Source organism: Theobroma umbraticum, unplaced genomic scaffold (assembly GCF_002168275.2).
Source record: "Theobroma umbraticum cultivar Fairchild unplaced genomic scaffold, ASM216827v3 scaffold_30.0, whole genome shotgun sequence".
Classification (NCBI taxonomy): domain Eukaryota; kingdom Viridiplantae; phylum Streptophyta; class Magnoliopsida; order Malvales; family Malvaceae; genus Theobroma; species Theobroma umbraticum.
Window position 1 is genome coordinate 6,812,467 of NW_018397254.1, and position 24,691 is coordinate 6,837,157.

General features: G+C 36.3%; 2 protein-coding genes across 3 annotated transcripts; both read left to right on the top strand.

Annotated features, from left to right (window-relative positions):
- The first annotated feature begins 1,898 nt into the window (after positions 1-1,898).
- LOC110429472 (pectin acetylesterase 9-like) lies at positions 1,899-8,544 on the top strand. 2 transcript variants are annotated; one of them, XM_021445541.2, is made up of 13 exons: positions 1,899-2,164; positions 2,280-2,362; positions 3,408-3,537; positions 5,288-5,367; positions 5,637-5,723; positions 5,921-6,045; positions 6,123-6,183; positions 6,730-6,786; positions 6,870-6,947; positions 7,062-7,167; positions 7,344-7,492; positions 7,785-7,895; positions 7,983-8,544. In XM_021445541.2, exons 1-13 carry the CDS (start codon positions 2,023-2,025, stop codon positions 7,992-7,994), a joined length of 1,221 nt encoding a protein of 406 aa, XP_021301216.1. In that variant the 5' UTR covers positions 1,899-2,022; the 3' UTR covers positions 7,995-8,544. The 2 variants fall into 2 exon arrangements, with proteins under 2 accessions (XP_021301216.1, XP_021301207.1); XM_021445532.2 differs by having other exon boundaries at positions 8,055-8,544.
- Positions 8,545-9,910: 1,366 nt separating this feature from the next.
- On the top strand, positions 9,911-23,913 carry TPP2 (tripeptidyl peptidase ii). Its single transcript, XM_021445520.2, has 34 exons — positions 9,911-10,400; positions 10,525-10,603; positions 10,704-10,777; positions 11,253-11,362; positions 11,481-11,561; positions 12,224-12,310; positions 12,393-12,535; positions 12,843-12,993; positions 13,084-13,206; positions 13,528-13,611; positions 13,721-13,908; positions 14,000-14,174; positions 14,285-14,406; positions 14,492-14,571; positions 14,959-15,017; positions 15,345-15,499; positions 15,737-15,915; positions 16,046-16,158; positions 16,227-16,397; positions 16,847-16,975; positions 17,125-17,225; positions 17,328-17,445; positions 17,707-17,786; positions 18,141-18,213; positions 18,546-18,631; positions 18,740-18,791; positions 18,870-19,004; positions 19,181-19,252; positions 20,390-20,482; positions 21,112-21,207; positions 22,031-22,129; positions 22,411-22,503; positions 22,805-23,005; positions 23,590-23,913. Exons 1-34 carry the CDS (start codon positions 9,998-10,000, stop codon positions 23,746-23,748), a joined length of 4,164 nt encoding a protein of 1,387 aa, XP_021301195.1. The 5' UTR covers positions 9,911-9,997; the 3' UTR covers positions 23,749-23,913.
- Positions 23,914-24,691: the final 778 nt, after the last annotated feature.

A 24,691-nucleotide genomic window follows, 5' to 3' on the forward strand; every position in this document is an offset into this window, starting at 1 on the left:
TGTAACCTTTCGTCTCTTCCAAGTATCTGTAAGTTGTTGTGAAATTCGAACTGCTACTTTGCCCAAGATTAAAACAAAAATGATGAATCAGAGATTGGGTAGATCATCCTTTGGGTGTTCATCCATTTCATCTTACTGCAAATTACGTGAACTAGTGAATTTGGGTCTTTGCAAGGAAAAAAGGCTAAAAGAAAAAACAAAAGAGAAGCACCAAATTCTCCACTTAGATGTCAAGGACCACAAAACTCAAGCTTTCACGAAAAACTAAAGTTAGAATTGAAAATGATATATCATAATTCATTGCAAGTTTTTCAATATTATCTAACCTGACGATTGGATAAACATTATTAGGCTCAAAATTTTTTGGGGTTGCCTAAGGGAATCAATTATTAGAATATCTTATATATCTTCAACAGCTCCAACTCAATCAAAATTAATGCATGTGGGAGAGGAAACTAGTTATATTTTGCTCCTCCAGAAAACTGATGCATGTGAAGTTCATGCGCCTAAAATGAACCAGATCTGGCAATTAAAACTTGCCCTAATGCTGATCTGTGAGCCTCTCCCTCTAACAATGCATAGAAGGAAAGTGATGCTTCCGTACTGCCGTTTATTGCCTTGTGAACACCATTTTGAACAATATGCACTGAATCGTCAATAAATGAATTTAGATGCCCTTTTGTGACCAATAACAACTACTCTTCCAACCCGGTATCTTAAAATTTCTTTCTCTTAAAGCAAAGTTGACAACTTCAATTTCCTGGCTTCTTACGTTTCTACTCTGCTCATTTATTGAACTGCTTTCATGCATTTATTTTATTTTTTGTTACTATTCTTGTTTTACTCTTTTAATGTCAATAAATCTTGACACGTATCCGAGTTCCAAGTTATTTGTTCGTATTTTCTGCTTGATTCGAATAAGGGCAATTTATAAAGAGCAAAACACTTGCGGATTTGACGTAAAATGTAAATCATGATTGCATGGAGATGCTGAAACTTTAACTCGTTGGTTTCCTGTCAAATAAAAATTTCTAAATTACTAGAAAAGGAGAACTCAAATACTCTGATCTCAATCTTGAAATACCAAATCGTCACGGAAATTGAAGCCATGGTCGTCGTACTATCATCTCAACTACATTGAATGTTCCACAAAACATTTTTAGAGAGTAGAAAGCGCTGGTCGCGGGCGAATTGCTCGAGGATTTTCAATGGAAAGATTAACCATAAGGGAACCCCTGGAATATTAGTAGCCAAGAACCTAACTAACTAAAAGGCAAAAGCTTAGCTTGGACTTTTAACGTTCAAAGAGGAAGAGGATCAATCCATAGCTCAGCAGTGGATCAGGATTGCTCACTAACCAATCCTCATAAGTCAGCAAAGTAGGTCCCATCAACAAACCAAAGCAAACCAAATGTAAGCCCATCAACATTCGCGTATCGACCCTCCTCTCCTCTCTTTCTCTCTCCAAATTCGGCAAGCAACAAAACGAAATTCATTGCCAAATCTACTCTCACTTTTCTCCTTCACTTTTCCCTCTTCTCTTCCTTTCTTTTGTTTTTTTCAGGCCAAGGAAAAAAGAGAATATTGATTGCTTTTTTGTCAATGGAGGGAAAAATAGAAAAAGTATTCGTTTTATGAAAAGAAACGTGATTATGCTGGAGTTTCCTTCCTCCTTACATTTCCGGGCGTATTGCCGCTATTGGTTTGTTTTTTATTTTTTGTCTGATGGAGACATCGGTGTTCTTTTTCTCTGATTTGGCCCAAAAGAATACAGAGCACATTTAATGAACGTGACAATAATTGTAAATACATTTATCTCTACGTACGTGAACGGCCTCTTTTGCTGTCTCGCTATTTATATAATCTCTCCTCTTATCTTACCCCTGCAGGCTCTAGTAACAGATTCCGTTTCTTCGCTTGGGAATTTTTTTTTCTCTCCGTTACCAACAATAAAGTGCGAGAACGAGAATTTTCAGTTTTTTGTCTCTTTATTAGTTCGATGAGAACCACAGCTCTTCGAAAATGAACGTGAAGATGATGATGAATATAGAGACAATACTGGGTTTACTGCTTTTTCTTGCTTTCTCGCCATGGTGCACTTTCTCGCTGGACCAACTCCTGGTTGGTATGACTCTGGTTCGAGACGCCACTGCTTACGGCGCCGGTAAGCTTTTCAATTCTCATTTAAGCTTGCACTTGGAGGGGTTTTTTTTTTTTTTTGAAGTTTTTTTGTTTTGTAATAGTAAATGTTTTGGTTTTTGAATTTTCAATTTTGGCAGTTTGTCTGGATGGAAGTTTGCCCGCGTATCATCTGCACAGAGGATTCGGCGCTGGAGCAAACAACTGGATTTTACAGTTTGAGGTAATTACTGATTTTATTAGAATTTATTTTTTGTTTTTTAAAATAAGATCATAGGACTAATAATATGATTTACCCGTGGTTAACTTAAAATCCAAAAACCAAAATGTTTTGGTGGGAAATGGTGTGATGATTGGATGCATTGGAAATCAAAACGACATCGGTTGACGCTTTTTCTGAAATCTGGGGTATCGTGCATTGCACTTCTTTTTTTTTGAACGTAGACCATGGACCACCTGCGTGAACTGGTGACGTGGTAGTCAATTATAGGTCAAATTTGTCAGTTAAATCATTCCATTGGTCACTTTCGAAACAAGCTAAAAAAGGGCTGCAGCCGGGCTACTACTAGTAATATTTTCACTGCGCTTACGATCTGCATGGTGTAATTCAGAAAGTGTATTAATTGCATGCAATGGGTAAAGTTTTACAAATAAAAAAATGATTACTACTTTGCATGTCAGACTACTCGGCAGTCATATATTATAACTAAAAAAAATGCTGGTCAAATGTTATTATCTTAATTTTAAGTTCTTGATTCTTTACTGCTTAAATTTCATGAACAGCATAATATTCATGTCATAATGGTCATAATTATGAAATTATAACGATAAGATGGGATCTTGTCATTTCACATGCTAACGTGATCGAACCTTTTATGTTCATGATGATTTGAATATTTCATATTTGAAATACTGGAGTAAGTGAAGTCTGCATCTAACAGTAAAATCAAGTCTTTCATGTTGTAATTTCAAGCAATTTCTAGATAAACCAGTGAAAAAAATAAAAGGAAAAGAAAGAAGCATGGTAAAATAGCTGTTTTATGAGTCCCATAAACGAATTAAAGTTACATACAAAAGAACAAAGAGTCTATTCAAACGGCCCAAACGTCGAAACCAAGGAAGATCCTCATTGGCCTTTGTAAATGATCACAAGATGAATGGGATGGTCACTCGGTCAGTGTCGTTATATCAGTGGGGTCCAATATTCTTGAGGTTGTTAATTATGATTCTTAAATTTTCATTCCATTTATATGATCATCTTTTAACAGGGTGGTGGGTGGTGTAATGATATACCATCATGCCTGGAGAGAGCAAATACGCGCCGTGGATCAACTCGTTACATGAACAAGTTCGAAGTCTTCTCTGGCATCTTAAGCAACAACGCCTCCCTCAATCCAGGTTCATTTCACATCTTACTCCATTTTACTGCCCAGATTGGTTAAATCTGGGTCTATTTAAGCTCCAAACATTACATTGCACAGTTACTGTATCGGGGGAAAAATTTTAAACTCTGCTAGATTTAAATTTACAAGAGTTCGGTCAGAGTCCGAAATAAATGTGAAATGGATGGTTTTGGAATATCACCACCCCTAAGCTCGATGGAAATTAACGAGAAAATTATGATTGATTAATGGGATTTTAACTTTATGTTCTTGGTATTCTGTCCTACTCGTGTAGATGTATCAAAGAAAAACAGACAAAAAGTAAAGGCACATTATTAGTTGGTTCTGTTGGTATTCCACGGGTCAATATCCAGGCAGCAAACAACTTCATCATTAATGTCGCCGGACATTATTTTACTCGACCAACCACTATTGTTTAGTACCGGAAATCTAGTAAGTATAAATCCTTTTGTTTGAAAAGGGGCAATCCTGTAGACATGTCCATGTTCCTCGCTATCGTTGTGGTCGCCTTCACGTGGTTAATAGGTCAGGGCTAAGCAGCAGCTGATGCTTCCTGCCTTTTCTAAGTTCTGGATCCCGGCACCATTAGCTTCTCTGCCAGGCTTTATTTCATTCGTTTCTAAGCTTGTTGTCCTGGGGCGTTGCAAATTACATATATAACCTTGCTTGTTTGCCCCATTCGAGGACTATTTCTTGTCCTAACTTGTGACCAAGTATCAATTCGATGGATACAAAGAAGGCAGACTGATTTCTCTTGGTTTGGTTACGTTTTGGAATCTTGCTTCTTTTTCATGATCTTTTTGACATCATACTATCACCTCATATGTTTGTAAAATGTCATTCCAACTGTTAGATTATTGTGAAAAATGGGAAAAGCAGCGGCTGTTCCTTACCTGAAGTAGACATGTCCTTAGCTGGAGTTGGTAAGCAAAGGAGGCAAGTCACATGCATCCCCTTGCTCTTTGTCGCCAGAAAGAATAACTTTCCTAGTTGACTAGTTCCCTTGAAAAGGAATGTAGGGGTTCTACAAGAATAAGCTGCATCAACATAAAACATGATTTGAAGCCAAACCGAATTTCTAAATAGTATTATGAGGTTATAAATTTGTGCACATGTTCACAGGAGGCAAAAATTTATGTGGATTAAATGGTTACTCTCTTTGATAATTTAGAGTCGTGTTTGTGTATCTTTAAAGAACATAATAATGGGGTAAAACCTCTACTATTTAAAGATAGGATTGGAGTAACTATTAAGGGAAGGTGAGATCTTAAGAACTTTCGACTGAACCAAATCTTCCTATTTATGCTTTTGACACCCCGAGAATAAACTTGTAATTAATTAGGGGAATTGCTTTCTACTTTCTTTCTCTAATTTGGACAGTCGAGTTTAGTTTCCTTGATTGATGAAGGGTTAGAGAATTCAATGATGGTCTGAATAAGGAGGTGGAATTGTTACTTGACCACAAAAATTTGTTTTGCAAATTAAGCAATTGTCAACGCCCTGTTCTTTTTCTTATCATAAATATGGTCTGCTCTCTTTTGGGTGAGCATTTTATTTCGAGGATTTTCAAAAATCATGGATTGAAGAATGCTTTTGGTGGGTTGATCGAATGAATCGTTGAAGAAAGAATTTATTTCGTATCACTATGATGAGGAAATATGTATTTAGAGATTCCTTCTCCTTACAAGATAATGTCATTTCTTTTCTTTATCATTGAGTAATCATGAAATTCTCATTACAATCAGATTTTTACAACTGGAACCGTGTGAAGCTGAGATATTGTGATGGAGCCTCATTTTCAGGGGATAGCAAGTTTGACAATGGGGTAACTTCTTATCTTTGCCTTTTGCCATGCAGTGTACTTTCTCTTTTTAATTCATATTTTTCACTATATGCTCTGAAACTCAAAATGCCATTTAAGATGCACTAATGGTGAAGTACTTGTATCAACTATGGCACTGAAAGTTACAATCTGGAAGGACGACTCCTTCACATTAAGGGGGTTGTTATAACTTATAAGTTGTATACTGGGAAAGCCCTTGAACTGGCTCTTTTACTGATTTCTTTCCATGTGTATGCTTCTGAAATGAACAGACGTCGTTGCTTTATTTCAGAGGGCAGAAAATTTGGGAAGCGATTATCCGTGACCTTTTACCTAAAGGGTTGGCAAGTGCACACAAGGTATGTTCACATTTAGTAGAAATTTGCATGTTTCACTTCCTATGATAAGTTGTGTATTTTGTCATCGTCATATACACGTGTGTATTACTTGTAAGAAGACGATCTTCTCATTGAGATGTGATCTGCATTCGTCAGTTGTAATATTTTTTTGTGAACTTGAGCAATACTTCATATCATTGGCTCTTTCTTTGCTCTAGGCATTGCTTTCAGGTTGCTCCGCCGGGGGTCTAGCAACCTTTCTGCACTGTGACAACTTCACAAAGATTTTACCAAGCAATGCCAGTGTGAAATGTTTAAGTGATGCTGGATTTTTTCTGGATGAGTAAGTTTCATTGTCCTCTGCAGTCACAATCTTCTATTTTCTAATGTTGCATCCTTAATTTCATGTTCATTTTGCAGACAAGACATAAGTTTGAATTACACTATGAGGTCCTTCTACCATGATCTAGTTGCTCTACAGGTACTTATTTTATCCATGACTTAAATTGTGATTGTCCAATGTACTAAAATGATTTAAACTTTTCGTTATTTCCTTGTATCTTAATCTCTGGCGATTTGTAAACTAGGAAACTGTACATGTAATGCTGTATATTCTGCATTGGACAAACAAGAGAATTTATAAGTACACCTTAAAATTGACATTATTCATTGTATTAAGGTTAATGTATTGCAATAATATCAATTCAATAATCTTCAAATCAAATTGATTAAAAAGGGAGAACGGAAAAAGGGTAACATGCAAGTTGGCAAGAACTATCCCACTCTGCAGCCCCAAATTTCAAATTGTCAATTTGAATTCAATTGCCTCAGCATTGAATGGCTCCACATTTTCTGCATATATAACATTAATTATAAACTTACTGATGCATGATCTAGCTGTAACTTAAGAGAAGTACTTCAGAAATTGTGAATGATTAAAGTGAATATTTATCTAAGAATGTAAAAAGTAGTCATAGTGTTGTTTGAATATAAAGCTTTATTGACATAATGGAAATATAAATGACAGGGGATAGAGGAAAATCTAAATCCAAATTGCACAAGGTCGATCAACAACCCAAAGCTGGTATGATCTCTGCCATGCTCCTATCGACACAAGAATGACTTCCTTTTGCTTACAGCTATGGTATGTAACTTCTTTTTCTGCAGTGTTTCTTTCCCCAGTATGCTTTGAAATATATCACAACGCCGTATTTTATCTTGAACTCAGCTTATGATGTATTCCAGGTAGATTTCCTTGCTTTAATTGTTTATAAATTCAATATTATTCACTCTGTAGTTCAAGTGAATGTTCTGGCATAGTATGACCATAATTTTAATTATTTTGTTTCTCCCCAACAGTTTCATCATAGTCTGGTTCCACCTTCTTCTGATTTGCATGGACGATGGAATCGTTGCAAGCTTAATCCAGCAGCATGCAATGCAAGTCAGATCAATGTATTGCAAGGTTGGTCTTTGGTGTCCTCATATCTGTTGATTAATTGGTTCTTTTTTAGATTATTTTCGTGTGGTCAGTTCCCATATATGCTAAAGATTTTTTTGTAACGAATGCGTTTTGGGTGGAGGAATGTGAGCTATGATTTCTCATAATCAATTGATGTTAGAATCCAAATCTTTTTCCAGGTTTGAGACAGGATATGCTTACAGCTCTTTACTCATTCTACAAAAGTTCAAGTAGAGGGGGGATGTTTATAAATTCATGCTTTGCTCATTGCCAAAGTGAGTCACAGGACACATGGTTTGCTGTTGATTCTCCAAGAATACACAATAAGGTAACTACCTAAGCCAGTCCTCTCAGCCACTCTAAAATCCAGGTTTTTGAGCTGGCTTTCATTCCTATGCTGCTTTAGTAACAAGAACCCTTTTCTGGGTGAACACCAGAACTAACTATTGAACTTGCTAGTAAATCATACTTTATTCTAATTACAGTCTGAGCATTGCATAAGTTCTGAGGTGTAAAATATGAACTAGTTTTGGTAAAAGAGATGTTTAGAAACTTGAAACTTGATTATATATATATTTACCTCTTTTCGTTCATGAGAAAACTTGAAAATGTTATTGCAGACTATTGCAGAAGCAGTTGGTGATTGGTACTTCAGCAGAAGAGTAACCAAAGAGATTGACTGCCCGTATCCTTGTGATACCACTTGCCACAACCTGATACCGTCACCTCAGGTAACGTCCTTAATTATGGCTGCCAGTATTTCTGCCAGAGCCATTTGATTTAAAAACATTCTTGTTGCTATTGAAATGTGTTTGCAGGGTTTAAGATAGATGATTCTTTTGTTATGACAAATTCTTCTTGTTCGCCAACACGTTGAAGCTGGTCTGCAGGTAACCTTTTATCAAGAGAGGGGATGCTGAAAGGAAGTATAGATGGTCATAGGTTAAAGATATTTTAAAACGCCATTACACCAGAATCAATTATAGATGATTTTTCCCGATTCATCAAAGGAATCAATAAGAAGTCCAATTGATTTCCATTCATTTTTTAACAAATTTATAGAGAAAATATTAGCCTTTTGATCAGGATGCTGAGAAGAAGTAGCAGGATAGCAGAACCGTTGAAAGCTCCACGTTTTTTGGAAAGTTTTGAATAGAGGTCGTAATTTGTAAATCAAATACTGTATTCACAATAAATATATATATATATATATATATTTGCATTATCCTTTGTCTAAAACTAAATAGATGTTACAGCAGGACACATTTCATTTATTACAATTTTAGTTTTTTTTTTTAAATTTTAAAATATAAATAGTTTTGTATATTTTAGGACAATTTTATTTTTAGAATAAAATCAATTTTCTATCTTTTTTTTTTACTCCTCTCTTCTTCACCCTGTTATTCCAGTGTCAACCAAGGGCATGGGGCAACGGGATAGGACCTAATCTAGCGCTCCCAACTTCGCGGTGGAGTTTGGAGCTAGGTTAGCTCCGGCCTCCGCCAGTCTAGTGAGGGGGCCAGATCGGGTCCTACGATCTCTTTGTCTTTCTCTCCACCGCATCCTCGGCTTTCCCTACCTTATCTCCTTGCCAGGTCAGTTCCGACCAAAGGACTGGTCCAACGCCGTCGGCCTGAAACCCCCCTCTCTCCCCGGTTCTCTCTATATCCTTAAAAAAATTTGAAACACCACAAATGTCCGCCAAAATGGACAGGAGAAAACCTCAACGTACGACGCCCTTTAATTTTAAAAAATCCATTAGGATCAATCCAGGAAATGATCATAATGTTCTTGATAAATTTAAAAACACACTCCGTATTTTTTTTGACGTGTCAGAGCCAGCATGTAGCTCATTTTATATTCTTAATATATATATATATATATATACATGAAACAAGACAGGAGGACATATTCGTTGTATTACATATCGGTAAGATTTCTGAACTGTCTTGGTCAGTTAAAAACTTAAAATAATTGGGAATATTAAGCTTTTAAACAACTCCTAAATGGAGATTCCACGCAATAGCAAAGCTAACACAGGTAATGCCGTATTGGAAACTCACACCTTCACCTTAACAAAGGTGGCGAAATTTTCCTTCAAGCCCAGAATCCAAATGGGCCCATGCGCCATCTTCTCTGCCCGGAATAGATTCAATTTTATGATGTTTCTGATGGAAGATTTGCTGTGTTCAAACTGGTTTCAATCTGGTAGTTATTTATCCTGTTTTTTTTTTTTTTTCAATAATATGGAAGGGAGAAGCATTGAGTTTGGAACATTTTCTTTCAACGACAGGAAGTTTAAGTCAAAAACAGCCAGCTGAATATGACTGGATGCCTCACCCTGTCTCGGTTCTTTATGGTCTTTTTTCCTTAATAAATTTCACTGTCTTTTTCTTCAAATTAATTTCTCATTTACGCGTGAAATGACTGCTAAAAATTTTTAAATTTATGCAAATGATCTACCTGTAATCATTTCGATTGATACCGAACAATGATTACTCCAAAAGGTACGGAAAAAATTGCTTTAACAAGATGAAATTTAACGCTCACTTGAAAAAGGAACTCATAAGGAACCATAAAAATATCCATTTCGATATGCACTGGAGTTAGATGTCATTCCGTTACAACATAAGGATAAAACCGGAAATTTAAATACGGCCGAGGCCCCGCGCCACCCAAACCACATCCAATCAAAACCCACCCACAAACTACGCTCTCCGCATAAACAGGTGGCGCTGTTCCATGTAATGGATTTCCTTCACCGCCTCAGCTAATAGAATTCCCAAAACACCCCTGAATTAACCCCCATCCCCAGTAAAAATTGAAAAGGAGCATGCAAAACCCGTTATTTAAAGGGCTGACCTGGGCAGATCCCTCACTGACAGTAGTATCTCCGCCACTTTACACTCTACCTTCTCTGCTAATCATTGGACCCAAAAGAAAGCTCAAGAAGAATAATTTTAGGAAAAGAAGCAAAAAGGAGTGGAGTCATCATCGAAGCGGAAGAGGAACTCGCAGTGGTACATATAGGGCGATGCCTTGCTCTTTAATAGAGACTAGCAATATTTCTTGTGGTGGTGGTGGCGGAGGTGAACAGAATGACCGTCTTCGTAATTTCAAACTGAACGAGTCCACCTTCCTAGCATCTTTGATGCCGAAGAAGGAGATTGCTGCCGATCGCTTCGTTGAAGCTCATCCTCACTACGACGGCCGTGGCGCCCTCATCGCAATCTTTGGTACCACTTTTGACTTTTTATTGATTAAAAAAGAAAAAACTCTCTGGAAATGAAAAGAAAAGGAGACAAGATTTTGATTCTTGATTTTTTTTTGGTCATTCGATTAAAATTCCTGTTTTTTCAGATTCTGGTGTTGACCCGGCTGCTGCTGGCTTGCAGCTGACTTCAGATGGAAAGCCAAAGATCTTAGATGTTATTGACTGGTACTGACTACTTCGCTTGTTGTACTATCTGCCTGCTATATCGGTTCTTTTCTTTTTTATTATTATTTTTAACTTACTTGAGAGTTTATTTATCTTTTAGCACTGGGAGTGGAGATGTTGATACCTCAAAGGTGGTGAAGGCTGATGGAGAAGGTCGAATTCGTGGAGCCTCAGGTTGTATTACTGTGAAATATTTGATTGACCTATGATCATGGAAGTGTGCATGGCATTTCTTGTTTTAAATGGTAGAAACAGTTAAGGTTTTTTCGTGTTCCTTAAGGCTCCTTCAAATTCTAGATTGTAGTCATAGCTAAAACTTTACCTGTAGTGAATGTTGAGTAATAAGTTATTCCTGCATTCTGTCTTTCAACTGATTAACTGAGACCATTTTAATGTAGTTCTTGGACGTTTCCATTCTCTCTATAACTTTTGTTCTGTTTAGAAAATGTGTGAATCTTTAAATGCATAGAGCATTGTAGATTAGCCGCTAGCAGTTATGTGGGAGTATCTAGCTTCTTGATAGTGTTCTGTGTTGTTCTCTTTTTGTATATACCCCATGTAGCTGGATCATCATCATCTATTTTAATTCCGAGTTGACTTCTATTTTTCTAATCCCATGTTCTGAATTTTGTTAAAAAACGGAATGTAGGGGCTTCATTGGTTGTCAATTCTTCATGGAAAAATCCTTCTGGCGAGTGGCATGTGGGCTATAAATTGATTTATGAGCTCTTTACAGACACATTGACTTCACGTCTAAAGGTAAGAATTGTTTTTCTGTTTAATTCATCAGGATTTTTTACTCTTGATATATTAACCCATGATAAGTTAATTGATGACCACTATTTTCTCATCATTGCCTTCATTATTCATGCTGCAGAAAGAAAGAAAGAAAATATGGGATGAAAAAAATCAGGAGGAGATTGCAAAGGCTGTAATGCATCTTGATGAATTTGATCAGGTTGTTGAAAATTGTACTTGGTAACCTCTTGTTATCTGCTTGCTGATTATAGACATAGATTTTCATATGTCAAATCCATTTTTCTTTGAAGTTTTAATGAATATAATAAAATTGCATGCAGATTGTCAAATTATATTTTGTACATATTTTTGCATCCATTGTGTGAAAGTTCAACTAGTTCTTCAATTTTTTTTATGCATCTCTTGTGGTGCAACAGTGCTGTGTAGCTAATGCCTAAATGATATCTTACTCATTTGGCAAGATTAATCTTCTTTCTAATTTTCACATGCTAAGAAGGGTATTATTTGATTGAAATATATTCGGCATGTTGAGATGCATAGACTCTTTCTTTAGCTAGCAACAAAAAGATTACGTAGTTGCTTCATATACTCTTATCATTCTTTTTGGTGATAAGTGGCATTTATTATATGTTTCTTTAATATCCTTTGTTCATCAATTATGCATATGCTTCAAAATATAATGTTGTTTCCTTCCGTGATAAAAATGATTCTCTATGATAAATGGAAAAGTCTGTGCATCTGATGGTTTCTGTGTTGCTGATAGTGTTTTACTGGTTGGCTATCTCATATCCTCATACTTGTGCAGCATGCATTTTTATTACTATTACTCTGTATAATATGTTATTATATCCATGAATATAGAAACATATGAAGGCGGAGGATCCAAAATTGAAAAGGGCTCGTGAAGACCTCCAGAACAGAATTGACATATTACGAAAGCAGGCTGAAGTAAGTGCCAAGGACTTTATTAAATTAATTTTCTTTACCTAAATTTATATTGCTCTGAGCATTTCTTGTATTCATGTGTCAGAGCTATGAGGACAAAGGACCTGTTATAGATGCTGTTGTATGGCTTGATGGAGAAGCATGGAGGGTTGCTCTGGACACTCAGAGTCTTGAGGATGATCCTAATTGTGGGAAACTGGCTGACTTTGTGCCCTTAACTAATTACAGGTTTGCATCTTTGTGATTTATCTTATCACCTGGTTGGATAAATCTTTCTTTGGTCGACGTTTATACAGAGGGAACGAAATAACTTTTCATTGACGGAAGAATGTTAATACTAGTGTAGCACCAAGTAAAACTTGGATTTGAGTGCTTGGCTTGTGGCACTATATTTGTATATTCTGTCATATTGTTATGCATTTTTTTAAAAAATTTAAGTGTCCCTCTTTGATTTTCTGCTCTGGAACATGCTCTGGAGTTTCTAAAATGAACTTAATATAATTGCTAGCAAACTCTGTTGAAACCATCCTTGCAGGATTGAACGGAAATATGGCGTGTTTAGCGAATTAGATGCTTGTACATTTGTTGTTAACGTGTATGATGAGGGAAATATCTTAAGTATTGTTACAGATAGCTCTCCTCATGGTACCCATGTTGCTGGTATTGCTACTGCTTTTCATCCACAGGTACTGCTGTTTAAGCTTAATTAATCTTTTTGCGGCATTTTTCTCTTCACATTTGAATAAAAATCTTCTCACTTGCGTGATGGATAACAGGAGCCCTTGTTAAATGGTGTTGCACCTGGAGCACAGTTAATTTCATGTAAAATTGGAGACTCACGCTTAGGTTCAATGGAGACAGGAACAGGATTGACACGGGCACTGATAGCTGCCGTGGAGGTGGTGAAATTGCATTTTTTTTCTGATGATTTATTTACTTCTGTGTGTTTATGGTCCTTAGGCATTTTCTGTCATATGTAACTGCTTGTTTACTTATAACCTTGTGGGATATATCCAGTCTTTGTTCAATATGAACACATATTCATATATCTTTTTGATGTGTTTATGCATTTAGTGTAGATGGTTACTCATCATAGCATGTTGTCTCAGGTACTGCAAATGATATAGGGGTGTCTCCTTGTGTGACAGTTTGTCATATCATCGATTATAATATGTTGCTTTAAAACCATCTGGCTTTTTGACCTCCTCTTCCTTTGACAGCATAAATGTGATTTAATCAACATGAGCTATGGAGAACCTACATTATTACCAGACTATGGGCGCTTTGTTGATCTTGTTAATGAAGTAACAACTCTGAACCTTCCCTTATAGGCATAATTGTATAGTGTATTTTACCTCTGTAATTTTTCATCTCTCTAATATGCTTTGACTGTCATCTTTGGATTTATTTTAGGTGGTGAATAAACATCGTTTGATATTTGTGAGTAGTGCTGGCAATAGTGGGCCGGCATTGAGCACGGTTGGTGCTCCAGGTGGTACCTCTTCAAGCATCATAGGAGTTGGTGCATATGTGTCTCCTGCAATGGCTGCAGGTGCTCATTCTGTGGTTGAACCTCCAGCTGAAGGGCTTGAGTACACTTGGTTAGTTAACTTCTATTCTTCTGTGTTTGGTCTTGAAACATGAAGTCCATTCTTGTCCCTATTTGCATCTAACTTGTTGGAATGGATGCAGGTCCAGCCGAGGACCGACAGCTGATGGAGATCTTGGAGTCTGTATAAGTGCTCCTGGAGGGGCTGTTGCCCCCGTTCCTACTTGGACCCTCCAAGGGCGTATGCTCATGAATGGAACATCAATGGCATCTCCATCTGCTTGTGGGGGAATTGCATTGCTTATTAGTGCCATGAAGGTCTTTCTAAGAGTTATTTGAGTTTTTTAGTTTTTGATTGTTTCTTTTCCCTCCTGATGTGGTGCTTTTCAGTGTACATCTAAAGGAAGAGTATTTAATGTTGCTTGCAGGCTGAGGGAATCCCTGTTAGCCCATATAGTGTAAGGAAAGCTCTTGAGAATACATCTGTTCCTGTAGGTGTGCTGCCAGAAGATAAGCTAACCACTGGACAAGGGCTTATGCAAGTTGACAAGTTAGAAATTTTGCCTTTAGCTTTGCTTCTTTATATGTTGACTTTTCATAGTTTTGAAATTCATCTTGACCTTTACGTTTGGCAGAGCATATGAATATATACGGAACTGTCGAGATTTTTCATGTGTTTGGTATCAAATAAAGATCAATCAATCTGGAAAATCAAGTAAGTTTAGGTTGATATGCAGACAAATACTCTCCAGTGTTCCATGTGTTTGGTACAATTATGCTTGTGCGCTCAGCAAATTTGTGAATGTCATCAAATATTAGTGGCAAGCTCCAACCTATGAAAAAAGAATACCCAAGTGCCAAGAGAAACTAATGATATAATGTTTATATGTTTTATCTAACTTTGTGAGGATTTACATTGATATTGGAGTCAGATTTTTGCTCATTTTTACCTAATATTTGGTTTTTCATGAGCATTCATTCTGTCAATACTTAAGCAATTAATTCATGATTGAGGCTGCTTGGAGACTTAAGTATTCTCAGTGGAGTCTGGTTTATTTTGCTATGGAGCGTAACTGTAGCTCATGATGTATTTCGCTTACAGCTCCTGTATCACGAGGTATCTACCTAAGAGAGGCCACTGCTAGCCAACAATCTACTGAGGTGGGCTTATTGAAAGACTTGATAAATTTTTAATTTGATGGGTATTTTTCTGAAAATTCTTAAAATCAGTTTATCATCTGTTCTTAGCTTTTCATTTGTGTTATATGTTATCCTGATCAACTGGCATGCAAAGTATTTTATGTTGTACTCCCTCCATCAAGTGTTCAATTTCCAAAAGTCAAGAATTTAATTATTTACTTTCTCATCTCGCTGTTCATTTCAGATTCAAAATAAAGAAATAGTTGTGAAGATATTTTTTCCCCTTCAACTACATGTTTTTCAGCTTATCCTTGAGTTTTACAGCTGCTAAAGTTACATGTTAAATAGTGGGCAGTGCAAGTTGAACCAAAATTTCATGAAGATGCAAGTAAATTAGAAGAATTGGTTCCTTTTGAGGAGTGTATTGAGCTACATTCTAGTGATAGTGCAGTTGTGAGAGCTCCTGAGTATCTTCTCCTCACTCATAATGGGCGTAGCTTCAAGTTAGTTGACACTACTTCACTGTTTATATAATGTGCTTAATCTAATCATTATTTGTGGTCTGCTCATCAATTCTTTTCTTTTTTCTTAACTTCTAGTATGGACTTAAAATTTAATTATTTTTTATCCTCTTTTCTCTTGTAAAGTAGACTAATCCATTATTATATTTTCCAAATTAAGTTTGTGATACTGGAAGATTGATTGTGTGATAATGGTGAATTCTTTTCTCTTCTTCTCAGCATAGTTGTTGATCCTACCAATCTTAATGATGGTCTGCACTATTATGAAGTCTATGGAATTGATTGCAAAGCCCCATCACGTGGTCCTCTTTTCAGAATCCCAATTACTATAACAAAGCCCAAGGTTGTAATGAATCGGCCACCACTAATTTCATTCTCAAGGATGTCATTCCTTCCAGGTATTTTTGGCACATAATTGGATGCCAATTTATTTCTTCTGCATCTTTTATACATTAAAGAATCTTATTATAGTATGATTTTTCCATGAGTTGAATGATTTTTTTCTTTGTGATTGTCCTGTTTAAATAGGCCATATAGAACGAAGGTATATAGAGGTACCACTTGGTGCTAGTTGGGTTGAGGCAACCATGCGGACATCAGGGTTTGATACTACTAGACGATTTTTTGTTGACACTGTCCAGGTATTGCATGCAGTGAGAATTCATACCAGATTGACCTAAGCCTTGCTTGACATGCTTGCAACATGCAGATTTGTCCATTGCGAAGGCCAATCAAGTGGGAGAGTGTTGTAACATTTTCTTCTCCCACTGCCAAAGGCTTCGCCTTTCCTGTTGTAGGTGGTCAAACAATGGAACTAGCAATAGCTCAGTTTTGGTCAAGCGGCATGGGAAGTCATGAGGCAACTATTGTAGATTTTGAGGTAAATTTCTGTCAAAAAATCTGGAAAGTTCAATTTTCAATTTTCCAGCCATTGTACAATCTCTGATTGATTTTCTTTTTCGTCAATTATTGCTATAATTTCTTGATTAGGGATTATCTGTTGCTCTAGAATACTTTGTTGAATTGGCATTTGGATGATCTATTTTTCATTTTCTGAGTTTTTGGATTTTCTGCTTTCTTCTTCTGATGTGTCTCCCCTCCCTGAGGGTGTGCTCAAGGAGACTTCATCCTGAATAAGTTTTGTTTTTAATTTTGGCATGTGGTAACCTTACCAGGTAGGTATTTGTTATATATTTACTGTTTCATGTTCTGTGAGTTGTAATATCTCAATGAATTGAAGGTGGGGATACTCTTTTAAGTGTTAATAAAATTGTGTCATGATTTCTCGCATTAAAAAGCCTTACATGTGGATTTTTATAAATTATTTAGATCGTCTTTCATGGAATTGGGGTCAACAAAACAGAAGTAGTCCTTGATGGAAGTGAAGCACCCATCAGAATTGAGGCTGAAGCACTATTGGCTTCAGAAAAACTTGCTCCTACTGCTGTTTTAAACAAGGTAAAGTGGGCTATCCTATACAGTGTGATTTGGGTCTTTTATGCTTTCTCTTTCTTTAGTTTACTTGTTACTTTCCTTCTGGTGTGCTTGTTCAGACTTTAATAAAGCATCTTTCTTAAAATCTTCTGAATCGTTATGTTAATAAGCAGATAAGAGTTCCATATCGACCTACTGAGGCAAAACTTTGTACTCTTCCAACCAATCGTGACAAATTACCATCAGGGAAACAAATACTAGCACTGACATTAACGTATGTTTTGTCTTCCGTTGCTTATACAAAATTGCCCTTGGTATATGCAATCATTCATTTAAATGCATCTGTATGTGATTTTTTTCTTCTTTGCTTCTACAGCTACAAGTTTAAATTGGAAGATGGAGCAGAAGTAAAACCTCATATTCCTTTGCTCAACAATCGCATATATGACACTAAATTTGAGTCCCAATTTTACATGATTTCTGACACAAACAAGGTACATTTTTATTCCTACTGCAATTACTTTTGAAAGAACAATAGATACAAATTTGTGGTTTTGGTGAATTGGATTTGAACTGAGACAATTATGCTTTATTTCATATGAAGTAGAATCTACATTTTATATGTAGAGTGCCTTAGACATAGGTGAAAGTTTATAATTTACCATGCACAACAGGATTTTTAATGAGCATCTACTTTCTTCTTGTGCTACAATTATGCTGACCAGCCAAAATCCCTTTTCTCTCATCAATTGTAGCGTGTATATGCAATGGGTGATTGTTATCCTAACTCTTCAAAACTTCCAAAGGGCGAATACATTCTGCAACTGTATTTAAGGTACATTCCATTTTACTAAACTTTCCACGTATTGCAGACTTAATTTTGCTTTCTGATTGAGGAATATTGGATGCTGGTGGGACTTTCTCCTCCACTGTCCCTAAATGACAACTCCTCCCTAGGCTCTCTGTTATGGTTTTATCTAATTGAAGAAATTCCTGAATATGGCATGACTTGTCTTGCAACTTGGGAATTGTCCTTTCTTAAATTCCATAACTCTTTTGTTTTTGGAGGCTAAGGAAATAAGTTTTAAGTAGGATAGCTGCCAAAGAGGAAAATTCATTCTATCAAGCTTTCCTAACAAGATGCTTAACCCTAGTTTGCTTGCACTTTCTGTGACTTATCATATTTCAGGCATGACAATGTGCAGTACTTGGAAAAAATGAAGCAATTAGTTCTATTTATAGAAAGGAATTTGGAGGAAAAGGTAAACATGATGTCCTTAATTTTCTTTTTTATTCATATTTTATAACTGGCTTTGGTACAGAAAGCACTTTGTAATGCTGCATCTAAATTATGAGGTATGTACGCAGAAAATGGTTTAGATATTGTCTTTCGTGTCTTGTCATTTTGATATTGGAGAAGGGTATACTAACAAATGTGTTGTCAAAAAATTGTTTTGAACTAGCGACAAATGTGTTGTCAAAAAACTGTTTTGAACTAGTGACGTTTTCTTTAGTTATTGTCATCTTCCATGGTTGTTTGGAAATGGTTTTTGTGGTATGCTAATCAATGTCCCCATGGTTATTTTGAAACCAGGACGTTGCTCGATTGAACTTTTTCTCTGAACCAGATGGCCCTGTGATGGGAAATGGTACCTTTAAATCCTCTGTTTTGGTTCCAGGGTATGTTTAATTTCAAAGATTTATAATTCATGCAGACCCACAGCAACTCTATCCACATGTTGTTTTGTTATTTGTAGTATGTAATTAACTTGAAGCATTATTTGCCAGGAAAAAGGAAGCATTTTATTTAAGTCCTCCAAACAAAGATAAGCTTCCAAAGGTATTACATTTATTGATGTCTCTTTTACTTTAGGAATAGCATGGAAGATATATAGTTACACTTCGATTCTTCCTGCAGAATTCTTCACAAGGATCTGTCTTGCTAGGAGCAATATCACATGGGAAGCTATCATATGCCGGCCAGGAAGAGGGAAAAAATCCAAAAAAGAATCCCGTATCTTATCAGATCTCTTATGTGATACCACCCAATAAGGTTGGGATATTTTTGCCTTTACTGTTTGAGTATTCATAAATTTCTATTGCATCTTGTATGGTACATTTCGGGAAGAGCCTAAAACAATTCTTCTGTTAAGTGATGCACCTCTGAGCTTTCCTTTCATGTTTTACTTTATTGGTTTTTTGTCATGGCAAATTGCATTTTGCTGACAGACTGATGAGGACAAGGGCAAAAGTTCTTCTCCAACTTGCACTAAAACTGTAGCTGAACGTTTAGAAGAAGAGGTACTTGAGCAACTGTATATGTTAAACTTGGCATCTGTTGATTGAATTGTTGCAAGTTGTTTCTCGTCATTGTTTTTGTTGTTAGCAAACTGTAGTAATTTCTTATAGAACCTTTTTAAACTTAAAGAATTTTTTGTCTGAAACCCATATTTTTTTATTACTTCTGGTGTTTATTGCTTTAAATAGTTTAATTTATTTATTTATCTATTTATTTGTTAATATTCAAGATTTTTACTATTTTATAGCATCAATTAAGATAACAGAAACAAATTTCTTCAATATTAATTAGCTTTTTCATAATTCAGTGCAAGACATTCTATAATCTAGAATGTGTTACCTAAGTCTGTTATCATACTTGCATCTTTATGGTCATAGAACTATTGTCATGTGAAAATGTCCATTTAAGGTTCCAAGGAGAAGCTCCAGGTATGTAAATTTTCAATTTTAATGGGAACTTACACCTGCCAATTAGTAGCAGGTTTTGTAATGTGAAGGAAGTACATCAATGATATTCTTTCTTACTACTACAGAAATGAGATTTATTCATTTGTTTGTTTGTGTCGATTGGAGAAGGCAATGATATTGATAAGGCTGTGTTCTTAATAGTTAAAAGTGTTAAGTCTGACCTGTATCCTGATGCTGTAGTGTGAAACTAGCAGTGTCACACTATCCATTAGAGTTACAATCGAGGTGTGTCATGTATATTGCTTAACAGCTTTTGGAATCTGGTCGCTATTTTTGTTTGACTCCTTCCATTTCTATGGGACCTTGTTCCTTCTTAGTGAATCCTCTGTTTCCAGCCTTGGATGCATTGGGTTTTTGCGTTGTTGCCTTTGGGGGTGCTTACCAAGGCAAGGCAACAATACGTTGCCTTGATTGGAACTTGTAACATACCGTCTTTGTAGCGTTATACTTCTTTTTGACCGCGGTGACAGTAGGCAAGGCCCACTGTAATGATCCCGTGTTTTATTTTTCCTTTTTCCCCCTGAATGATAAGTATATTTACATGTTCCATTGTGATGACTTCTCTCATATCTCTATCTTCCTTGGAATGGGGCCTTATTTATTAGCCCTTTAAAATATTTGTTTTCTCTGGTGTTAATATATGGAATAATGCTGGTTCCACTCTTCAATTAGGTTCGAGATGCAAAAATAAAGGTTTTTGGAAGCCTGAAGAAAGATACTGATGAAGATCGGTCAGAATGGAAAAATTTAGCTCAATCTCTCAAGGTTAGAACTCTCTCTCCACCTTTTTTTTGTTTGTATATCCTATCCAATGAGTTGAAGAAAGATGTAGCTGTTTGTGAGGAATCATCCTCTCTCTCCCTAACCATTACCTGAAGAGGTAGTTTTCTCAAACTTGGTGGGTAAGTGTGTACCTCAATCCAAGTCCAGCTAATCAGATTGAATGTTCTGTTTCTCTCTTTCAAAGCAGTGGTATGCTTGTAGCAATATATACAAGTTATTTGTAGAAAATGATTTGCAGCACCTAAGTTTACTAGCTCATTCAGTACAAACTGAATATTTCATATAACTGTCTAAACAGCTGTCAAACATGATGGAGAAAGTCTTGTGCCCTCCAGCGTTAGACACACTGATTCTTCAATGGAAGAAGTGTGCTATTGTAGCTAGTTGTGTTCAATTGTGTTTAACTAGGTGTATATTTCCTGAAACTAGATGAAAACCCTCCTATTTTTTCTGTTCAATATGACATCTAGGTCTAGAGGTGCATATTGCTATCCCACTATTCTTATTGTAAGAAACAGATAGTACTTATTTTTAGATTTTGTAACTTCTTGTTTTAGGCTGTCGTTAGTGCTTTGTATCAATTTGAATATGTCTTATGTGTTCTTTGGCAGTCTGAATACCCTAAATACACTCCATTGCTTGTGAAGATCTTGGAAAGTTTGCTTTCCCAGAGCAATATTGGGGACAAAATCCACCATTATGAAGAGGTGAGTCTTATGAAAAGCAGATTTTGGTATGAACCAACATTGATGGCTCCCTTGAGTCTGCTTGGGAAAGCGTCTTGTTGAGGTTTCTCCCTCTTTGTTTTGAGTTATGGTTTGCTGCCACGTAATTCCTCCTCAATTGCTTGGTTGTTGTGTCCTAAGGTGGCAATGAGATTTATGTGAATCTCAATTGCATGATTTATGCTTTCTGTTTCTAAAGTTTTATAGAAGATATAATTTTGGTTTTACTTTGTTCTGGAATAAATATGAAAGCAAATTTGAACTAGCTTTAGATACGTAATACAGTAAATCACATCAGTTGCTTCTAATTAGATTTTAACTTAATTTGCAATAGATGCTAAAAAATGATGTATTGCATACTTTAAAAATAGGTTCTTTTTTTGTCAGATTTATATTGCATGGAAAGAATTTCCCCTTTAAAGTTGTTAGCCTCCACATTCTTTAATTTATTTTTTTATTTAAGCATAGTAATGTTTAAGTTTATTCTTAGCCCGACAAAGTCCTAAAATTTTTTAACCCTCACTTGGTACTAGTGGGGGCTTGGTTGTTCTCAAAGACTTAGGCCTTTGCATGGACTTTTTCTGATGTTATAAGCTGTAGCTATGAAGAAGTTTGAAGTTTGTGTTTAGCAAAACATACCAGCCAGAGTATATTAATTCCAGCTAGAAGTTTAAGATTTAGAACATCAAACAACATAAGTAGCAGCTATGAGACTAATAATCTGGGTCGTGAGTTCAACTTAACAATTCTCCAACTGAAAGGGTCTAACACAGATAATCGTCACTAATATAATGGAACTTTGCAGGTTATAGATGCAGCAAATGAGGTGGTTGATAGTATAGACAGAGACGAACTGGCAAAATTCTTTTCTCTTAAAAGTGATCCAGAAGACGAGGAGGCAGAGGTGCGAATTCAAATTGCCAATTGTCCTCCCCCCTGTGCTTTCTGTCATTTTGCTCTATGCTGGCCAAAATCCTTGTAGGAATTGAGCAAAGAATATTGTCACAATTAAAGTTGCTAAACATGTCCTTTTGTTAATTTTTATTTTTCAAGAATTCTGATGGTCTCCAATGTGTTTCCATCTGCTATCTCATCTCTTTTTGTTTTATGCTTTTTTCTTGCTTAGTTTGTTGTTCCCTCAAATGCATAAGGTTTCCACCTTTCCATTTTTTATTCTTTCCTCAGAAAAATAAGAAGAAGATGGAGACAACTCGTGATCAATTAGCTGAGGCACTGTACCAAAAAGGACTGGCACTGGCTGAGATTGAATCTTTAAAGGTAGTGACTGGTACATGTATCACCTGCTTATGTTCTGCTTCCATAAATATCTTAAAAGTTATATGTAATCAAAGATTTACTACTGCCATAAATCCTCCCCCAATCATCCCATGTTAGTCTATAACAAATTCTTTTCTTGTAATTCATCTTTTTATAGCTTTTTCATTTTCTGAGATTATTAGATTCTTTTATTAAAAAATGGGTTAATATCTGCAAATATATGATAGTTATACCAACAAACTCAGTTATGGTAGTTTATAATCTTCATTAGAATTTAAATTTATTGCCATCACCATTATAGGGCGAGAAAGCTTCAGCCTTGGTTACTGAAGGCACCAAAGACGTTGATCAAGCTGGTGACGAAGGGATAGATATCCAGTCAGACTTATTTGAGGAAAACTTTAAAGAACTGAATAAATGGGTAGACCTGAAGTCCTCTAAATATGGCACTCTCTCTGTATTACGTGAGAGACGCTCTGGAAGGCTTGGAACTGCTCTAAAGGTATTTTATCTCATGATAATCCAAGCAGCACATTCTAGTTATTTATGATTTTTGAAAAAGAAAGTAGGACTGTCTAGTTACTGTTATCTGCTTTTATTTGGTTCTTGTTTGTGGATTTACTGTTTATTTCAAATTTTGGGAGGTCCATTTGAACATGGATATTGAAATACACCCCCTCCCCTCTCTTTCTTTTTTTTTTTCCCTCATCTCTTCTTTCAACAAAAGCCACTAAACCACCAGCAAGGGAAAGAAAATATGGAGGGGAAACGAATAAGGACTCTGAGAAACTTGAATTGTTGAAATTTTAAGTGACTGATGCTTTGACACTTGTCGGCCTGCATAAAAGTTTTATGAAGCATATTTGAGTTAAGAAAAGTATGGAATGATTTTCTAATCCCTTGATGTTTTCTTTGCACTTGCTCGTTAGTGTCTTGGGCCGTTGATAAGGTTTTATTTTCACTTTTGGTGCGTTAGTCGATTGTGAATGTGGTAATTTCCTTTATGTTGGATGGAGATAGTTCTTTAAATGAAAATGTAAACAAGTGCCAAGACCTTTTCTTGAATTTTAAAATCTGCTGTCGCAGGTTCTAAATGACATGATTCAGGATGATGGAGAGCCTCCAAAGAAGAAATTCTATGAATTGAAGCTCACTTTGCTAGATGATATTGGATGGAGCCATTTGTCAAGATACGAAAGACAATGGATGCATGTGCGCTTCCCTACAAGCTTGCCCCTCTTTTAAGGTTGCTCAAATTTTATGAGACCAGGTGTCTTCTGATAGTGGAACCAGGTTAGGTGCCAGTTCTAGTTTGATGAAAGATTGAACATTGTAAGGATGGTTTGTTTTTTTAGATAAATCATTGCAAGGATGGTTTCCATGATAATAAAATACAATTCTCTTGTCAAATTCTTGTTTGTGAGAGAGAAACTGACGTTATCTTGTGATATACTGGACTGCCCACTACACTGTAGAAAATATGTAGCTGCAACATGACGTCTGCTTCCAGAATAGTCGGCAACAGGATCAGAGTGAGATGCTTTTTCTTTTTTAACTTTTTCTTGTCGCCCAGGATGTTGTGGTTTTTGGCAGACCGGGAAATTACACAAAGAAGTTAAGCAGAAAATTAAAAGTGGCCTGACCCTGACGGGTCGCATCTTAAACAGTAAGCCCCTTTAAGGGTGGATTTGTATGAAGTCAGTGTCGTCGTCAATTATAGATGACAATTTGACATTTGATGGAGACGAAGGAGAGAATCAGGGCCTACCGATTGGGGATTTGGAACTTGGAAGTCCGTAGTTCAAGCCCGGCAAAACACCTTAAGAAAAAAGTAAAACTACTTGAAACATCCACTATCCAAGTAGATGGGAAGCTGTAAGCCCCAACATCGCCCACAGAATTCCCCAAATAAACTGCTTGGACACTGGACACAGTTGGAGAAATCCAGTCAAAAACTATCACAGAATTTAAATAAAAGCTTGATGTGAGTTCTGAACCAAATTGATAGGGACACTGCACCATCGTGACGCGATCTGTAATCTTTTGAACTTGATTATGTTGCTTGAACAATTACTGCCTCATTGATTATAAGCATGCTACTTGCTCACGATCAATTCACAAGAGGATTATGACTACGCGCGACTTAGTTGGATAAGAGTCACAAAAGACATAATGACCTTTCTGTGGT

Bases quoted from the DNA above. Each gene is read 5' to 3' on its own strand.
- TPP2 (XM_021445520.2), top strand. From the start codon at position 9,998: ATGCAAAACCCGTTATTTAAAGGGCTGACCTGGGCAGATCCCTCACTG. The intron at 12,994-13,083 runs GTACTGCTGTTT...GATGGATAACAG, and splicing joins CTACTGCTTTTCATCCACAG to GAGCCCTTGTTAAATGGTGT. The intron at 19,005-19,180 runs GTTGGGATATTT...TTTTGCTGACAG, and splicing joins ATGTGATACCACCCAATAAG to ACTGATGAGGACAAGGGCAA.
- LOC110429472 (XM_021445532.2), top strand. From the start codon at position 2,023: ATGAACGTGAAGATGATGATGAATATAGAGACAATACTGGGTTTACTG. The intron at 6,046-6,122 runs GTAAGTTTCATT...TTCATTTTGCAG, and splicing joins GCTGGATTTTTTCTGGATGA to ACAAGACATAAGTTTGAATT. The intron at 7,168-7,343 runs GTTGGTCTTTGG...ATCTTTTTCCAG, and splicing joins TCAGATCAATGTATTGCAAG to GTTTGAGACAGGATATGCTT.